This window comes from Solanum stenotomum, chromosome 9, assembly GCF_019186545.1.
Source record: "Solanum stenotomum isolate F172 chromosome 9, ASM1918654v1, whole genome shotgun sequence".
NCBI classification, from domain to species: Eukaryota; Viridiplantae; Streptophyta; class Magnoliopsida; order Solanales; family Solanaceae; genus Solanum; species Solanum stenotomum.
The window spans coordinates 5,565,145-5,584,587 of record NC_064290.1 but is presented as its reverse complement, the minus strand read 5'-3'; the positions used below and the strand labels follow the sequence as shown (position 1 = coordinate 5,584,587).

The following is a 19,443-nucleotide window of genomic DNA, read 5'->3' as shown; positions in this document are numbered from 1 at the left end:
CCCGAGGCAGGACTCACCCGCCTCAAGCCCCCTTCTCCCCGAGGCAGGACTCACCCACCTTGAGCCCTCCCGGACCCGAGGCAACACTCACCCGCCTTGAGGCCCCCCTCCCCCGCCGGACCCGAGAAAGTGAGTTTTGAAATGTATATCTCACATGCTCACACATATATGTATTGTACGACTTTGAAGCATGGGTTCTACAGAACCCGTGAATCCATGGATGGATTTGCTACTGATTCCCAATATGATCCAAGAAAATTTATGTAAATTATCATTCATTAATAGGAGTCAGTCTTAAAGTAATGAATAGGAGACCCATAACCCCCCCTCCTCCCCATCCGTCTTTGAAATAAATACATAAACCTAAGGCTTGGAAGAGAGAATCCCTAAGATAGATCTTAAATGCAACTATTAACACCAAATCCCAGATCTACGGACGTTAGAATCGATCAAATATTTCACAGCAGGAATATGTACTACTCTTAACTTAACAAGGGAATAAGCACCTTATAGGCTCTCTAAAACTTTCAAATGACTAAAAAAATTGAATTCACTGTCATCGAGCTACTATAATGAGTGGTAAAACTTAAAATGTTCTCAGCCAGCATTTAACAACAAATATGCAATTGTAGGTAGCTGGGCATTCTAGTAGACTAGGAGTACTGTAAGGTGAACTAGACACTTTTTGTTTGGCTGGGGCCTAAAGTTGTTCAAAGATGTTATCTTGTGCAGTACATAAAAATGAGCGGTTCCTTGCTTCACTTGACCTAGAGAAAGCAAGAGTTCAATTCTAAGCAAGAACTTCGATTTTTCTTCCCTTTCCTTCCCCGGGCCTCTCATTGCTTGTACTTCAAAAGGTATTGATTATAATAACACTATGGCGCAGTAAATAAGTTTGTTTGGATTAAATTGGAATATGAGAATCTAATAAAGAGATTTGAAATTCATTACTTCTCATTTTCCTTCTCCGGATGCATCTCTCAATTTCTTTTCTAAGGAGATAACTATGGAAAAGGCTAACCAACAGAAAGATGCACAAGTTTGACATGTCAATGATGAATCTGCAGGCTTTAGGAAGCACTTTAGACAAAGCAAATATATAACTTCAAAGGAATAGACACAAATGTGAAAGACTGATTAAGCACATGTCGTATGAAACCCTCAAGAGTTCCAAGCTTCCCCATTGCCATGGATATTTGACCCATATAATTTGCAACATTCCCAGAGGAACCTGAAGGTCCAAGAGACCCTGCAAAAGTCTCAGCCAAAGACTATTTCAATGCCTCCATTCTCTGGGATAAAACATCCTCAGTCTGTTGGGATGACTGTTATAAGTTGTTAATCGCTAATAATTATTGTTAGGTTAAAGACTCTAACTGATTAATGAGCAGTTGCAACTAAGTGGCAAGAAATTTAAGAACTTGCAGGAAAAAAATAGTCAATAATCTCTTCTCATCACCTTTAACCCTTGAAAAGAAAAAAAGAAGGAATGAAATGTCCAATGGATATTATAATGTACCTAGTTTTGTAAAAGAGAAGATAAGGGTGGATGGAGAGGTCTGACTAAAGCAAGACCATCGGAGAAATGGAAACATTAAGAGCTGTTTATTTTACTGACAAGAACAACAATACAAAGATGATAAATAGGAGTTGCAAGCATGTTGAAATAAGAGCATTGCATACAAAAGTAGATCTTCACCATAGTGTGCCAAGATTCGATCAACTATTATGCGAAGTTCAGCATCACCAGCATGAGAATTAATCAATTATTCTGAATTCAAGGGTATTCCATAGTGTATATAAAGGAATAAAGACCATTAAAAAGCTGACAATTCACTACCCAACAGAGCAACAATTATTGATGACTAATCTAAAAGTTTCTTTCATGGTTTAAGCTTCTCCTCCATGAAAACATACAACCAAGGAGGAGGGAAATTGCTACAGGATGGTGCAGCCTAAGCAAGAGGCATAGAGAGGATATAAATCGCCTCTTAGTGGATCTAGTTTCACATCACAGCTATGGAGCCTTATAATGCTCCTTGGTTAAAATTTATGTCGAGTGAGACAAAAGTTATCTAGCTTATGCCGAATGAATTAGGTAATTTGTGGTGCTGCTTCAAAGGACTTGTCTTACTATATGCCAAATTCTCGAAAGGGATTATAGAAAAATGAACAAAGAAATAAAAATTTATGCCAAGTTGAACAAAAAACTTTTGAACATATTATTTATTAACCAAATGAATTTTAGTTGGTACAAATTCAATTTAATCCACTCATTGTACAAACCCAATGTATAATCAATCCTCACTATACTACTAGCAAAAAGTAAATAGCTTTTTTCACAACCTATTAGATTGTGAAAAGTAAATAGTTTTTTTTTTTTTTTAATATATCGTATTATATTTGTATTATATTATTTTAATGAATATAATGTTATATATTTTTGGCTCAAAAATAAATTTAGCAGAGCTACAAGTGGACAGAAAAAAGAGACTTTTTCCACAGTGCGACCGCTCTCTTCGTTAGCAACATGCATTTTTCATTTGCATATACAAATACAACCACATTTTCACTGGGGACCTTTTCAAACACTTCGCAACAAATATGGAGAATTTCGAACAAACCTACGCCGACGGTACGGAAGAGATCCCGTCGACGGCAAGTCCTTTCGACGATCACAACTACGACGGATTCGACCATTCCCATCGTTATGAGTTCGATGTTACCTCCGCCGATGACGGCGGCGATGTTCCTCCGCCGATGCCGTCTGATATAGATGATTTTTCTGCAGGTGAACAGCCGCATTACTATCATGATAACATGCAGTCGCCGGAGAATAGTGGATTTGCTCCATCTCCTAATCGCGAGTATCAAGGTTCACCTTTTCATGAGACATTGGAGGGTAATCAAGGATCTGATGTGCAATCTAAGACATATGATCTCGGAGCTGATACGGATGGCCTTTTTTCATCCGGTACTGATGGACCGTTGCTTCCTGATCCTACCGAGATGCGTGAGGAAGGTGCTGCTTTTCGAGAATGGCGTCGGTAAGTTTTACAATGTGTATGCTTAATTGTGTTTCTTTTGGCTTCATTTATGCTGAATTATGTTTGAGCTTTTTTCAATTTGTTTTTTAGATTTGTGCTTGACGTTAATTGCCTTAATCTGGCTTTTGTTGAGTCCTTGTATGGCAAATATATGACCTTAGCTCTTAGTGGAATTAATGAATCAAGGGTCAAATGTACTCATACTTTATGTTACAATTCACGGAAAGTGGCGGATCCAGTATTTGAGTGGTCAAGGACTTGGAGGGTATGTATATTGAGAAGTGTTTAATTAAGTTCCTTAAAATAATAATGTAAAAGGTAATATAGGTAAGTCTATTTATTAACATTGATTGTTATCCTAGATAAAATGGTAAACAACCTGATATAACAGGTTAAATTACATTGATGGAGTAAAAAGATCATAACACTATCCGTGTAAGTAACATAAATCCTTTGAATATATGTATTTAGAACAAAAGCTCCACCCGCAGCTATGCACCTGATTTTCCTAGAAGGTGCTGTCGGGTCGTTAGAAACCCAACATTCTAAGTGTCGTAAAAGCACACAGTGTACAAAGTCCCATTTTCATTAGCTGCACTTACTCTGGAATATCCTAACATGTAGAATTTGGATAATGCAACTGCATCTTCTCTCACTGTTGATATGCGCCAGGATCACCACTAGTTCAAGTTTGCTAGTGCATTACACAAAAAAAATATGGTGGTCACACTTTGTATTTTATTCTGATACAATATAGTGAGCATGCATCTATTATTCGTTTAGGAGCTATATCATCCTTGAAGATGCGTAACGATGAAGATTTATTTGATTTTATGAGTTCAGAGGAACTAGACTAGGTAATTAATGCTACTCACGGTGCAATAGATTGCGATCAATAATTAAGCTTGTTCTGCATCTTCATGGATTTAAAGGCTTCATTCAAAATCTCAAACACTAGAGCAATGGTCTGCTGATTTATACCAAGATAACAACTTGAAATGATGATTGTGTTATTTTATTGGATATAAGAGAAAAAATTACACTGGCAGTTATTTGACTTTGTCATTTCGAAATTTAGACTGCAGAATGTGCTGTTTCGTGAATAAAACTCATCTTAGATTCAAGCAATGGTGTCCTAGAGATAAATTAGAAAGGAGGCATCAAGAGTAATTCGATTTGTGCCAACTCCTTTCAGTTCAGAGGTTAAAACACAGAATCATTTTGAGACTTGCTGGATGGTATCTGCAATGATTACCATAATTGAGTTTCTACACTGCACGATACAAAACAAATATAAGTAACAACAGCTTTAAAACTTGCTGCTAAAAATTTCCAAGATGTCAAGTAGAGCTAATATCTTACTAGACCAAACTAATGTCATACTACTAATTTGTAGCTAGAGTTTTGCATGTCTCTGGGGCATCTTGGATCAGTCATTGTATGAAAGAAGCCAATTATTGCAATAAGACTTCTAACAGTTCATGAAAGAGGAGGGTATGAAAGTGATGTTGGTTTACTAGAGCAGAAGACTAACTTTAATCATGTATGACCTTCTGAGAAATTTAAATATCTAGCTCCCTGTGTTCAGCACTGATTTTCTCATTGTTCCTTTTTTCTTTTTTGGCGATTCAGTGTGTGAACAAGTCTGCTTTCTTGGTTAATGTCTTATTAATGTCGTCAATGATTGTGATTGGGGGGAGGGGAGGGACGGGGCAAATGACAACAGTCTGCTTTCTTAGTTAATGCTATTATTGTCGTCAATGATTGTGATTGAATTGTTCTGTTTCCTAAATGTCCTTTCTAGGATAATATGTACATATTTTGAACACAATAGATAGAACTGTAGGAAATTAACCTCTTTTTTTTCCAGTGAGATTTTCAACAGGCTATGAATGAAATTATCATTTTCTACAGAAAATAGTGATGTTTAACTTACTTCTACGGCTAGCACACCACATGATGTTAATTGGTTAAAATTTCTGCAGTTACTTATGTAGTTGAAATATTTAGCGAGGAACTGCATTTAGAACCTCAAGGAGGTTCTGATCAAATTCAGTTTCTTATAAAGTTTATTAACATATTACACTTTTTTACTTGATATACACCATCAGATGCATACTCGCGCCCAATGCTTTAACATGCATATAATGCTTGTGAAGACCGAGCATGTTTGCTATCTAATAGTGTCTCCTGTCTATTTTCTGCAGCCAAAATGCCATTTATCTTGAGGAGAAGGAGAAGAAGGAAAAGGAAATGAGGAATCAGATTATTGCTGAAGCTGAGGAGTATATACGAGCATTTTATGAAAAACGGACACTCAATTGTGAATCGACAAAAGCTAATAACCGAGAAAGGGAGAAAGTAACTGCTTGCACTCAAACCTCTTTTATGTGAAAATAGTAATTGATAGGATATGACCATCCATGTGCTTTTGTGCAGTTATACCTGGCCAACCAAGAGAAATTTCACAAAGAAGCTCACAAACAATACTTTAAAGCAATTGCAGAGATTATACCCCGTGAGGTCCCTAATATTGAGAAGAGGCGAGGCAAGAAGGAGGAGGAGAAGAAGCCTTCAGTTTCAGTCATCCAGGGCCCAAAGCCTGGGAAACCCACTGACCTGTCTAGAATGCGCCAACTTTTTCTCAAGCTGAAGCAGAACCCTCCCCCACATATGCTACCTCCTCCTGAGAAAGACAAGGATGGAAAGGAAGGCAAGGATGCCAAGGATGGTAAGGTTGCCAAGGACGGAAAGGAAGGCAAGGATGCCAAGGACAGAAAGGACACCAAGGAAACGAAGGAAGGAAAGGATGCCAAAAATGAAAAGATTTCCACACCAAAGGAGGCTAAGGATGGCAAAAATGAGAAAATCGCAACACCAAAGGCGTCTAAGGATGCCAAAAATGAGAAAAGTCCCAAAGGAAAAGCAGCTAATGATGCCAAGAACGAGGAAAATGCCGCACAACAAGGATCTCCAGCTGCTGCTATTGACAATGATATTTCATCAGTCAAGGATGCAGAGGCTGCACAACAAGGATCTCCAGCTGCTGCCAGTGTTGGTACTCCAAAAGAATCAAAGGTGGATACACCAACTACAGTCGCAGACGGAAAAGTTGCAGAAAGTGATTCTACCTCAACTGCATAAGTTAGCTCCAATACTGCATTTTCTCTTCTAGCCTAATTAGTTCTTAATTATGTTTTTCTAGAGTCATTATAATTTATTCATTCTTTAGACCTTGTTGCTCTCTTTCTAGTAACAAATAAGAGCAACTGGACTTTTGAGGACATATGATCTGCAGTCAGGGGCTTTCTTCCTGATGTGTTTAGGCTTCTTTTTACTTAGTCACACGATGAATTTGTTGTTTCATTTTCCATTATACAATTGAAAGCAGCTCTTGTAGCAGGAATTTCAGCTTGCTATCTGTGTGCTTCAAAGCTTTTAGTTTTTATGATGTGCATAAATTCCTGGCGTAGGTCTGTAGTAATTGATATATTTGAGTTGTAAAATAACAGAGAAAAGGAAAAATAGACACTGTGAAATTGCTTTGGACTGTAATTTTGTTGTTTGAAGTGTGTGCAAAGCTATTTCTCCATTGATAATTTTATTCTAAATATAAGGCCAAAGAGATTATGGTTTGATAAACTAGTATATATTATAGATACTAGGTGAGCCTAACACATAAGGTCAGTGTTACATTCATTTTTGTTCAGCCACTTGATCGTAAGGAGAGGGGCGTTCAGCCACTTGACCGTATTTTAAGTTGGTCATGTACTCTATTCCCAGTTTCCAGCAAAGAATATATCATGATCCACTTTAGATTGTTGAATGCACCCTTATACTATTCATAGTCATATTTAGATGTAGGGTGTGTTTGGTATGAAGGAAAATGTTTTCCTGGAAAACAAGTTGATTTTTGACTTATTTTCTCATGTTTGGTTGGTAAGTAGAAAATATTTTCCGGAAAAGATTTTTAGTGTTTGATTAATGAATGATTTTTTTTTCTTGAGAAATATCTTTTATTTTTACTAGGGTAGAAAATAATTTTTGAAATTAAAAATATTTTTTAAAAACAAACTTTAATTTTTTTGGGGGTNTGGGGGGCTGGTTTGAGGGTAGGGACAAAATAAATTGATTTTTTCAACAATTTTTTTTTTAATTGGAAGTTGGAAGAGAGTTTTGGAAAATGTTTTCCTCAAGTTTTGAAGGGAAGTCATTTTCCTTAAATTTGAGGAAAATGAGTTGATTTGGAAAACATTTTCCAAAACATTTAACCCAACCAAACATGAGAAAATTGGAAAACATTTTCCGGAAAATGTTTTCCTTCATACCAAACACACCCGTAGTGTTTGTGTGAAAGATACATCCAAGCAATAGCGAAATCAGGAATTTCGTCAAGAATGCTCAAGATTTAATACATATACATAAAAAGTAATTTTTGATCTCTATATATACAACATATTTTCGGATTAAAGATATTCAACTGTCCAATGTATTCATAACTTCAGAATCCCCACCACCCCTCTCTCTATATGTTTTCTTGTCAACCATTGTCACAAGTAACTTCTATAGATTCAGAGTTTTAGAATTTTCACAATGTCAAATCACCTAAAAGATAACTATAAGTGGTCATTTATAAGATATTGAGATTAGAAACTGAAAAATAAGACAAATTACCCGTTACAAAATCAAAATGCAATGACATATTGTGTAAAAAGGTCCACGTTACCCCCTATTCCTTATAGTAGTTTATTGTCACAAGGACCAAAGAGTTGAATGTTTGTGTCCCCAAATTTGTCCATCTCTACCTAAATGTCAAAGAGAAATCTTGAAAATCTTAGCTAAGTGGCCTCTATGTTCACGAGTGTGAATTCTTCTTTTATCTTGAGAGGATTTGGGCACATGCCCATTCACATGCATAAAACTCTGTGTCAATTGAATCCAAATTCGTCTTCGCGTTCATTTTCACTTGTCCATTTTAACATATCAGAGAAAAAGATTATATTTTTGGTACTTTACCCTCAGAGTTAAATTATTCATTCCAAATTATTATTATATCTCAAGTCTATTAAATACTATACACCAATTAATATGTGTATCATAATAAAATATACATTTTATTTTATTATTTCAAAATTGTGAACGAGTAAAAATAAACAAAAGAGGTATGAAGTTAACTAGAAGTAGAGTTACTGGTTTAATTAGTTATTGGGACCGGTTTCACGTGTGGACAGACATTATCATTCTTGTCAACCTTCCAAACTAAATTCTTTACTGATTGCATGTGATAGATAGAGGTGTTTGGTATTTTTTTTTGTCTCATATTTGTATTGGAGTCTGACTATTTTGAATGCACGTTGTGTAGGCTTCCATTCGAAAGAAAACACACTCTACTAAAGATTTTTTCATACCCAAAAATAATCTATCATTTTATCTACAACGCTTATCAAGAAAAACGCCTTCTCTTAAAAATAGTGACCACCCATCGTAAGAAAATAGATCTATGTATAAAAATGTTCTTAAATCTTGTGGTTGAACCTGTTATGTGAAAATTAATATTAAAAAACAATCAAAAATAAATAAATAATATATTTTGTAAATTGAAAGTGACAAGATATTAAATTGTAAGAAACAGAACCAAACTACCCATAGGACAGAAAGGTCCCCACATCATTCATTCTTGTTTCAACATTACATTACATGTGAATTCATTAGGTCCTTTCTTTGTTAAAATACACACAAAGGACCCCCACTAACTTAGCCTTACAAACAACCAAAAATCAAACTTTTACACCCAAAAAAGAAGAAGAAAACACAAGGCAAAGAGCTCACTCCCCTTTGGAGAGGGCTCCTATTGTACGGTGGGTAATAGATTTTGAAAATTTATCTTCAAATATCCATTTGATTATGAAATTTACATGTGATCTTCAAATATTTTCAAGTTTCAAAAACTGATTCAGGTCAGTTTTTTAGTTCTTAAGACTTCCACTCACAAACTTCAAATTTTTAAGAAAAAATGCATGTTCAAATATAACTTTAAATTTAAATTATCATTTTTTAATTTCAACTTCAAAATTTATGATCAAACAGAAGCGAAGCTAAGAGACCTCGATGTATTGTGAATTATCCTTTATCTTTGGAGGATTTGGGCACATGCATAAGAGTGTGTGTCAATTTAATCCCATTTATGAAGTTAGAATTGTTCAATATTATTGGGACCGCTTTCACGTGTGGACAAACATTATTATTTTTGTAAGTTTTTTTTTTTTTTTTTTTAACAATCTGCGTAACAAATTTAAGATCATTAAACGTAAAAGACTATATATATTTTAAAATTAAGATTTTCATATTTAAAAATCTATCTTTATTCTTAAACGTTATGTTCAAACAAATTAAGACATTTAAATTGAGAGAGAGAAAGCATACTTTTTGGTATTTATATACACTAAAAAAAATAGAGGTGTGTTTGTTTCAGAACATATTTTTGCATTCATTCCAACTGATCACCCAATTGTTTTGCCCCAATCTTGAAATCAGACCCCACCACATTCTCCCAATAGTAAGGTCATAATCTATCTTTGTCTTCCATTTTATCTTAAACGTATAGGTCTACATGGCCGGGTTGGTTCGGGTTTTTTAAATATCAAACCAAATTATTTGTGTCGGATTCTTAAATTTATAAATCAAATCAAATCAATAAAATTCGAGTTTTTCAACCTCGGGTTTTTTCAGGTTTTTCGGTTTTTCGGGTTGTTTCGGGTTTTTCCGGTAAAATATTCATACAAACATATAATTTACTTGTACATCAAATATTTCTTTAGTCTTACCAAAATACAACTATCTAAGATGTTTCTTAAAAATATAACACAATATGATATGATTAATGACACTAAAATATTCAACAAAAATAATAATAATGAAATCGCGTAAAATAAATATTGCAAATTAACAAGTCATAATGAAAATGATCATAATTTAAAAGTACTAAATCATGTTAAAATTAAGTTTAATAAGTATTAGTTACATGACTAAATATTAAAGAAAAATTAAAATTAGATTATGTATTTTAATTGTCTAAATCAATGTAAAACTAAAGAACAAATATTCAATATTATTGTCATTCTTAGTGTTGAATTGATTTTCTTTTTGCATTAGTATTAATTTGATTTTGATTTAAGCTTTATTATAATTACCAACATTTGTGGACTATAATCTTTATTGGCCCATTCATAATTCTAAGATTCAAACTTGAAATAATATATTAAAAGATAAAACTATGAAAAAATATAAGAAATATTTAAAAATTATATCAAAGTAAATATTTTTATATATAAAATAAAATTTTAAAATTATATATATATAATGTCGGGTTGGTTTGGTCTCGGGTTGATTTTTTTAGTTAAAACCAAACCAACCCAAATATAGTCGGGGGTTTTTCGGATTGACTCAATTTGCAGTTTGATTCAGTTTTCGATTCAATTTTGTACACCCCAACTTAAACGTCTATGAAGAAAAATGACTTCTCTTAAAAATGGTCACAACACATGTGTAGACCTTTTGGTGGGAATGTTAAGTTCCCACATTGGTTGGGACAAAATTGTTTTCTTCGTATAGCCTCGAACAATTTTCGCCATTTGAGTTTTGTTCAAAATTCATTTTTATCATAGTCATATTCATCTCAATTCTTGATTTATCCAATATTGACCCTTACAATATATTATCCATATTTCAAATGTTCGATTCTGGACATATAGAGGGGTGTCAGAGTCCAACATCAATTGTAAGTAAATTATTTTATCTAATTATATAATTTTGAACAATTATCACCTCATGAACTAACGTCAGAAATAATATATGATAGCATTTGAGCAAACTTTTATAAGTTAATATTAACAAGGATTGGATTTGCATTAATTTGATTCCGAAGAGACAAGATGAGAATTTCTCTGATATATATAGTGACCGTTGTCGACTTTTTATCAAATTTCTCATGTTGCAATCATATTGAATAGTGACAAACATATTAAAATATATCAGAAACAGAACCAAACTACACAAAAGGGCAGAAAGGTCCCCCACATAATTCATTCATGTTTCAACATTACATTTGGTCCTCTATATATCCTCAATTAAAACACACACACACACAAAGGACCCCCACTAGGTAATTCTTCCTATCTGTTCTATCTTTAGTGGACAGAGTTCCATTGCTGATAGGCAGGTATTCCGTGAAACTAGTTGAGGTGTGCGAAAGTTGATCCAGACATCACGGTCATAAAAAAAAATCAAACTTACTACACACAAAAGAAGAGAAGAAAAACACAAGGCAAAAGAGCTCACTCTCCTTTGGAGAAGGCTACTATTGACAACCTTGTTAACTATAACTAACCACACAAGAACAAAAGTTAACAACCAAGAAAGAGCCTTGGATACTATACTTATATCGATCCAAACGGCTACTTTTCCTTGGCGAAAAATAGGGTAGAAAAGATCGCGCCCACATAAATTAAAGGGCAATCGATAGATTAGAAGTTAAGCCGCGAGGTGTAAGTAGCTTTAGGTGACCAATTGCCTGGGATAACATCTCTTGCTGAAAGGGCTCTTCCTGTTGAGAGTGTTGTTAACTTCACTGAAAATGGTCCTTGCATTGGCCCTCCAATTATGGCCCAATTTGCTCCCCATAAATGTGACATCTCTATCCATTGATTCGACCTTGCCTGAATTATTTAGCAATTGTTAAGAATCTCTATAGTAATTCTTGTTTGTCTGATACTTCTGGTGTTTGGTAAGTAAGCAAGAAGAGAGCGTCTCAACAACATATATAAAATCTAAAAAAACTCTATAGGGGTGGGGTAGGGTGGTCACGAGGTGTTCCAGGGTAGGGGTGGAGGGCGTTGGGGATGGGGGAGGAGACAATGAGCTTGAAATGCTATTTATGAAACTTGATTTTCCTACTCCTACCGGAAAAGTTATTCTTGATTCTTAAGGAACTTGTTTTTCCATGTTGTCCAAAACGTTTTGACCAACCAAACATAAAAAAGATTCTGTATAAAACACACCCTCAATAAAAAAGAGAGGAAAAAAGGACACTTTTTTGCAATGTACTTCTTTAAGACAACTTTTTTCACTATTGAGCAACAGTGATAAAAAAGGAAAAGCATGTAACAAAAGTGATATAAAGTGCATAATGTTACTTTGGATAAACAAGCCAAGATGGAGTTAAACTTTTAATACTCAAAAAAGAAGAAGTTACACCATATATTCTTTGGTAAAACAATGGTGTGATTGTGACAGAGAGAGAGTATCAAAGTAGGACAAATGAATCTTTCATAATGTCAAACAAAGATTTAGCTTTTGTCTGTTGGCACCATGTGATTCTTAAAGCCTCAAATATATTCGGATTTGTTTTAATAATACTAATAAGTTTTCAATTCTTGTAAATTGTAAAGACTCTTCTAAAACAGAGCTTTTTAATCTTAAAGCTCAATTTTTTGATATTAGTGAAAGTGTAGAGTGACCATAACATGTTTTCTAATCCTTTATAATAGTAATACTTGAAAGCTTCTTTTGACTAAAAGTGCAATATTCACAAAAATCATTATGAATCTAACAAACTTTCATTCTTCAGTTTGACTGTTCAAATAAAAAGTTAAGTTGTATAATCTATTGCTAGGAATCTTTAAAGATATTATTGTTTGTGTTAGATCCTCCAAAAGTGACTGCACGACAACATTTTTGAATGATCCAAGCAACATGTTAGTTATATCAGAGATATCGCAATAATCTTGACATGATAGTGTAAAAAAAAAACAGTAAACAAAAGCTTAGTGATTAAAGATATTTGTACCTCTCTGATATGCATGGATCCAACATCACCATCTCCATCTTCAAATTCAACAAGAAGAGAGAGCCAGTAAGGTGTTGAGCCTTCATTTACATGGAAGGCTATGTTCTTTCCAGGGTACTTACATAGAGTTCTACAAACCACAAAATTGCACTATGAGTGTAATGTAATAGTCAATAACATAATTGAAAATCATAGATTCAATAAACAAATATTAAATAATTTTTCCATCGAGTTTTAATGAATCAAATTATCTAATATTTATACGAGTGAGAGATAATAAACCCTTTATTGAATTAATCATGGTGCAAGCAAACTAGCCAGACACCACATAGAGAAATAAATATGGTCAGAGGAGAAGTGGGGTCAGCAGTCAGACTTAAATTCATGCAAACCAAGAAAAGAGCAGTGAAGTTTTTGACCAAAAAGGATAAAAAATAAGTAGAAACAATACACCAGAAAACAGAAAATAATTCACTTTTTCCTGTGTGTGAAACTGTGAATATGGGCAAATTATTAAAGCAATATTTAATCATACTAAACTGTATCGTCATCAAATGACAAAAAAAAATTGACAGAAATAACCCCAACATAGTCACTGAACTGAGGGTGTCATTGTCAACAAAAATAGCACACTGCCATGTCAAAAACTTTATGGCTTACTCCTCGTCCCAAAATAGTTATCACAATTTGTTTTTCAAGAGCCAATTTTAAAAAAACACTCCATCTTAATATTAACTTCATTTAACTTAAGACTCCATAAAAATAAAGCGAAATGTGACAAGCATTTTGGGACGCGAGTAATACAACACAAACCACTAAACACTAATGGACAAAATAGAAAAAAAAAACAAGACCGTTATAACAAGAATAAAAAATGAGGATTTTTTTTTTCTTCAGTTCAATGACTCACCGGCGGTAGAGGATGGAGATTACACCCCGGTCACGGAGGCTTCCGCCGTAACCTGAAACAGCCATATGGCCAAAGGCGGCGCCACTAAGATCGAAGTGAACTCTATCGCCGGAGCAGTACCCGCCGGGACATTCATCGGTAATAATCACCGTCGCCGCTCTTCTCGAACAAACGGAACTGTCCAAACACTTCACTTTATAGCAGGCCCCACATCCTTCACCATTTTTGAACAAAATCGGACTCACTGCTCCTACTCTGGCCCTGAACGGTTTCACATCCACCATTGACCCATACCCACATGCCCCACCTGAACATAAATTCCACCATTTAAAAAAACAAAAACAGCTTTACTTTATCCAAAACAAAAACCCTACAATTTTTAATAGCTCAGTTGCTAGAGCGCAAAACCTACATTTTATTGGTGAGGGTTCGAAACTACAATGAAATTCCATTTACATCAAATCAAGCCATTTAACCCTAAAATTTATCAATGTTGGTTAAAATTGGGAAGTTACGTACCAGTACTGCCGTCGCCTTCGGGGCTACCATACCACGTGGCAGTAGCAGGGTACCAATGTGTGTCGACAACACGACGGAGGGGGCCGGCGGAAGCCATGAACGGCCAAAAAATTACAACTACAGCTACTACAGAGTAAAACTTAGTGAAACTGAAATTTTGGGAGTGAGTTTCCATAATGTAAGTAAAATGTGGGTCACTAGTATAATTATAAAAACAAGAAGAAGTATAAATCCTCAGTTTCCGGCTAGCGGAGTAACCGAGGGAGTGTTGTGTGTAAACAGAAGAAAGAAAAAAAAGAGCAAATAAACAGGGGAAGAGGGAGGTGTGTCTGCCGACAGTGTGTTGTTTTGGCTGTGGGTATAGTGTGAGCACTTTTGGAGTAAGGTTGTGTAGTGTTCTTTTGGGGGAGTTGGATTTTTATAAAGAGGGAAAAGGTTAATGCAACTTTTTGGGTGTGTTTGGTGGGAAGCAAAGGGTGGAGCATAAGTACTTTTTTTTTATCATTAATTAAAGGTTTCACGTTTGAGCTTTACGTGATACAAAATTATCCTTTCAAGGAAGTATTTTTATACCAAATGTGAAATTTTTTTATGCGCAGTCAAATTTAATTGGATTTGAATGCAGATACCAACCATTTCACTAATGTGAATAGGTTATACAAATACTCTTATGTACCTTCCTTCTTCGAATTTTTTAGTATGTTTGCCCTCCTTAATCATTACTAGATCAAATCCATCATGAAACTTGATTTTGTACTGTTGTTGAGTCGTTAGGCTTATCCACCAAAAAATTCGTGAAATTTCTATGGATTAAGTTAGGGAAAATCTATCAAAGTTAAGCAGATAAATAGACTCCTTTCCTGCTACTAAGGAAGAGCAAGGAAGAAAATCAATATTGAATATCAATTATAAGAAACCATTGTCTTACCTTTTAAATAACTTATTTCTATAGAAAAGAACATTGTAAAATTGAATAATGCATATTAGTTGAATACATGGATAGTTCTCTAAATTTATTAGTAAATCTCATTTAAACACCCAAATTATGATTTTTAATTGAGCATCTAAACATTTGATATAGTGTCTATTATTTTTTGCTCTTATTTTGGAAAAGTTGCATGTTCACAAGAATTCATTTTATTGAAAAATTAATCATATACTATCTTTGTCCACTTTTAATTGTGATGTTGCATTTTTCGAAAGTCAATTTGATTAATTTTCAAAGTTAAATTAGATTACATTAATTCAAAATTTTAAACAAAAAAAATTAGATATTCAAAAAATATACGAAAGTACTATAAATCGCAATTTTTTGCATATCATTATGATGAAAAAAATACATCATAAAATGTTAGTCAAAGTTCCTATAATTTGACTCTAAAAATAGAAACCATGACAATTAAAAATGGATAAAAAAAATAAAATATATATTTTCTTTAATCATACACATAAGTATCAATTGAAACATGCCTAAGATTTTATGATTTTAATTCTACTCATCAATATCAATTAGAATAATTTGTGTATCTAAATAGAGTAAATAGACAAATTTAAGAAATCTTGATTCTTTACTACTCCCTCTATCCCAAATTCTCAATCTATGTGACTTGCTTTTCTTTTTAGTCAGTTTAAAAAAGAATTATACATTTCTATATTAAGTAACAATTTAACTATAAAACATCTATTTTATCATTAATGAAATGATTTGCAATCACACAAATTTCTATTATTTATTTTGAACCATAAATTTTAAAATTTTTTATTTTTTTCTTAAACTTCATGTCAAATCAAACTATCTCATAAAATGAGACACTACTAAAAATATTTCTTTCACACCAACTAGTCAAGCACACCCTTTATGTCCATGTGACCCATGGCTTGTTATTTTATTAACGACAGTGCCACTACTTTATTTAGAGTGGCCCACCGACGGTTAAGGCGTTAATTCAGCAAGCTTCTTCTCGTCTTTTTAGAAATCAACTGTCAGTGCACAAGGGCATAATGGTCATTTCGAAAAAGGAAAAAAAAAATAGATGATTCTGCCGTTACTATTGTTTGTTATGTTGGGTTTTGGGAAAATTTGGGTCTTTGTTCTCAAAATATATGTGGACTTGTAGTTTGGTGTGAAGGAGTTTGGCAGCTTTTGTTGACTAGAATTTTACCATTGAGTTAATAATTTTTATTAAATTAATTAAAATAAATGTGGTGGATTTTTTTATTATTATTAATAAGAAAAAATTGATGCAGAAAGGACTAGATCAAGATCCAAGTCTATGACACATATTGTTTGATTTAGGCGAGGTTTATACATATTTATCTTTTGGACTATGTTATATCAACTATCGAGTCTTAAAAACATGTATATCATATTAAGTTGAGTTATGTTTTATAAAACTTTTCACTTTTTACTCTCATTTCGATATGAGATTCACCTAAAATGTCATGTACATGTCATCTTCAAAAGTTTTTCATTCCTACTTTACTCGCCCTCATCAATCCGTCCTCTATCAAGAGGCCTAACAAACCCCCATCCCTTAGGAATTCAACGTCCCCATTGAAATTTGCCTATCATTGTACTGAGGGGATATATGCTCTGATATCATATTTAATTTGTCCTTATTAGAGTCAATGACACGTATAGTTTGCTTTGGTTTAGGCTAGCACGAATTTGTGTTTCAGGCTACACAATATTGAACTCTAAAAGTGTGTGTATCATGTGAAGTTGTGTTGTGTATTATAAAACTCTTCACTTTCCTCTCTGATCATTTCTATGAGAAATTTACTTAAAATGGCATGTGCTTCTCATTTTCAGCAGTTTGCCAACCTAAAAGTCTATCAATCCTACTTGACCTTCCTCTGTGTGGATCATCGCACTAAATTTTAAGAAAGCATCAAAGCTCAAGAGTGAAGTTTTTAACCAACAAAATGTAATGCAATAATAATTACGCCTTAATTGCAAGATATATATTACACCGTAAATTTTGTTTATGTTAGTCCGATGACTAAATTTCACTTGTAAACATTAGTGCTCACTACTTATTCTTATTCTTTCTTTCTTAATTAAAGAAATTTTGAGTTTGAGCCGTAAAAATGAAATTTCTTTTCTAGAAATTGTTTTACCTTCAAAGTTTTTCAATGTCGTTGGATATCAAATGACAAACACAAAAGAATTACTCTCTAAGTATTATTTCTTCATCTTAATTTCCAAACTATATAAAAACATGACTGAATAATGTCCTAGTTTATAAGATCTGGATATTGTTTTGAGATTCATCTTTTCATTATAGCTTTGTTAACATCATTTTGTCTCCCTATATATATGTGCGTGGACTTAGAAAATCATTGATTAAGATATCATGCAATGGTTCATAATTGAGCAATTTATTATATATGATATATGTCCAAGACGGTCATGTTAAACTTGCAATATAAGACATGTAATTAACTCTTATGAGTGTAAAAACTACTCTCAGTATTTTAAAATACTTGTCACAATTTTCTTTTTAGAGTCAAACGACATAATAATATAGCGCACATCAGAGAAGAAAGTACCTTTTATTATAAGACAGGCCTCCACGTCCTTTCTTAAGAGATGGAGCAATCGTCACTTGACAGTTCGAAACTGACCAATACAAAACCATTTGATTTGTCTTTATTTACATACCCCACTGACACTAGCCTAATGTCATGTCTACTCGTCTTTAACTAGATTATTTGTACCCATCTACATGATGGAAGTCCCCTCGATCAATTGTCACTTGACAACTCATATTGATATGAGAAAATTGCAGTTTATAGTACTTTCCATACAATTTTTGAATATCTAATTTTTAATTTTAAAATTTAATTCATCTAATTTAATTTAGCTTTGAAAATTAATTAAACAAACTCTCAAAAAGTGAAACGTGATAACTATTTTAGAACCGATAGAGTGTTAAATTATTGTTCTATATAAGTTAACAACTAGGTGTAGTACAATGCTCATAACTCCACAACCTACCAAGTTTAAAAGTCATTTGAAAGAGATATAATGATTGCAATTTTTATATTCAAAAACGATGGAAAGATGACTCTATTTCCTTTTTATCACACCTTGCATTTTTTAGTAGTAGAAAAAGTAGTGTTTTTTTTTTTATATATATATATAAAATAAAAAAGATGTCTCACTGCATAATTTGTGGCATGAATGGTGGTTGGAAGTTCAAATGCAAATTTATTGTTAAAATATAGGACATTTTTTCTTTTTTCAACAAGAAAAGTTAATACTACTAAGAAAGAAAATTAAATATCTTGAATAAAAAGAGTCTTAAAAGTTGGAGTCATTGCCACATTGGTGATTTGTGGGTCATTGAGGCAATACTATGGGATCTATAGTACTTTTGTCCGCCAAGGTAAATAATTTTTTCGCGAGGTATAAATTTATATTTTATAAGTTATATTTCGCGTTTTTACAGAATTTATGTTGCTATGCATAAATTTGATTGTTAAGGACAAAAAAAGATCTGCTTATTTTTAAAATAAAAACTAAAAATCAATTCATTTGAAGAACGTACAAATCATGTAATTTCTTCATGATATGTTTCGCGTTACTTTCTTGTCTATCCAAATAATTGACCACTTACTTAATTTCTTTGTTTTAGGTAAAAATACAGTGAGTAATAGTGTTTTGTATAAAACAACGTAGAGAGTAAAACGTGATATTTTACTAATCCCGAACAGCTTCTTAATTACTCCAAAGTTCAAACGATTTACGATATAATATGTGAAGGGCCAAACATAACAATCATATTATCTTATAAAATGAGGAATATAAACAAATAATAGTACTGTTTATGATAAACTTTCTTTAAAAAAAATCGTGTATTTTATGAAAACAACAAATGAGATTATATATTATTATTACAAACTTAGAGGTTGTTAAAGAGTATCCAATCCCCAAATCTTAAAAAAAAAAATGATTAGAAATTAACAGAAAAATTCAGTATCTTCGAAGTCACATGTGCCATGGCCGATCATTTTGGCTTTATTATGTAACGTTTTTTTGTGTGGTTTATCACTCGAACATTTTAAAAGAAATTTCTAATTTTGTCATGATTTTTTTTACTTTTTAATATAAGTTTCAC

At 33.1% G+C, this 19,443-nt stretch overlaps 2 protein-coding genes across 2 annotated transcripts; one reads left to right on the top strand and one right to left on the bottom strand.

The window, feature by feature from the left end:
- The first annotated feature begins 2,500 nt into the window (after positions 1-2,500).
- Positions 2,501-6,275, top strand: LOC125876271 (clathrin light chain 1-like). The gene is made up of 4 exons (XM_049557405.1): positions 2,501-3,047; positions 5,255-5,408; positions 5,487-5,783; positions 5,847-6,275. Exons 1-4 carry the CDS (start codon positions 2,605-2,607, stop codon positions 6,189-6,191), a joined length of 1,239 nt encoding a protein of 412 aa, XP_049413362.1. The 5' UTR covers positions 2,501-2,604; the 3' UTR covers positions 6,192-6,275.
- A 5,131-nt stretch (positions 6,276-11,406) lies between these two features.
- Positions 11,407-14,684, bottom strand: LOC125878025 (expansin-B3). Its single transcript, XM_049559325.1, has 4 exons — positions 14,321-14,684; positions 13,802-14,108; positions 12,892-13,021; positions 11,407-11,761 (listed from the first exon to the last, which is right to left on the bottom strand). Exons 1-4 carry the CDS (start codon positions 14,493-14,495, stop codon positions 11,570-11,572), a joined length of 804 nt encoding a protein of 267 aa, XP_049415282.1. The 5' UTR covers positions 14,496-14,684; the 3' UTR covers positions 11,407-11,569.
- Between the last annotated feature and the right edge of the window lie 4,759 nt (positions 14,685-19,443).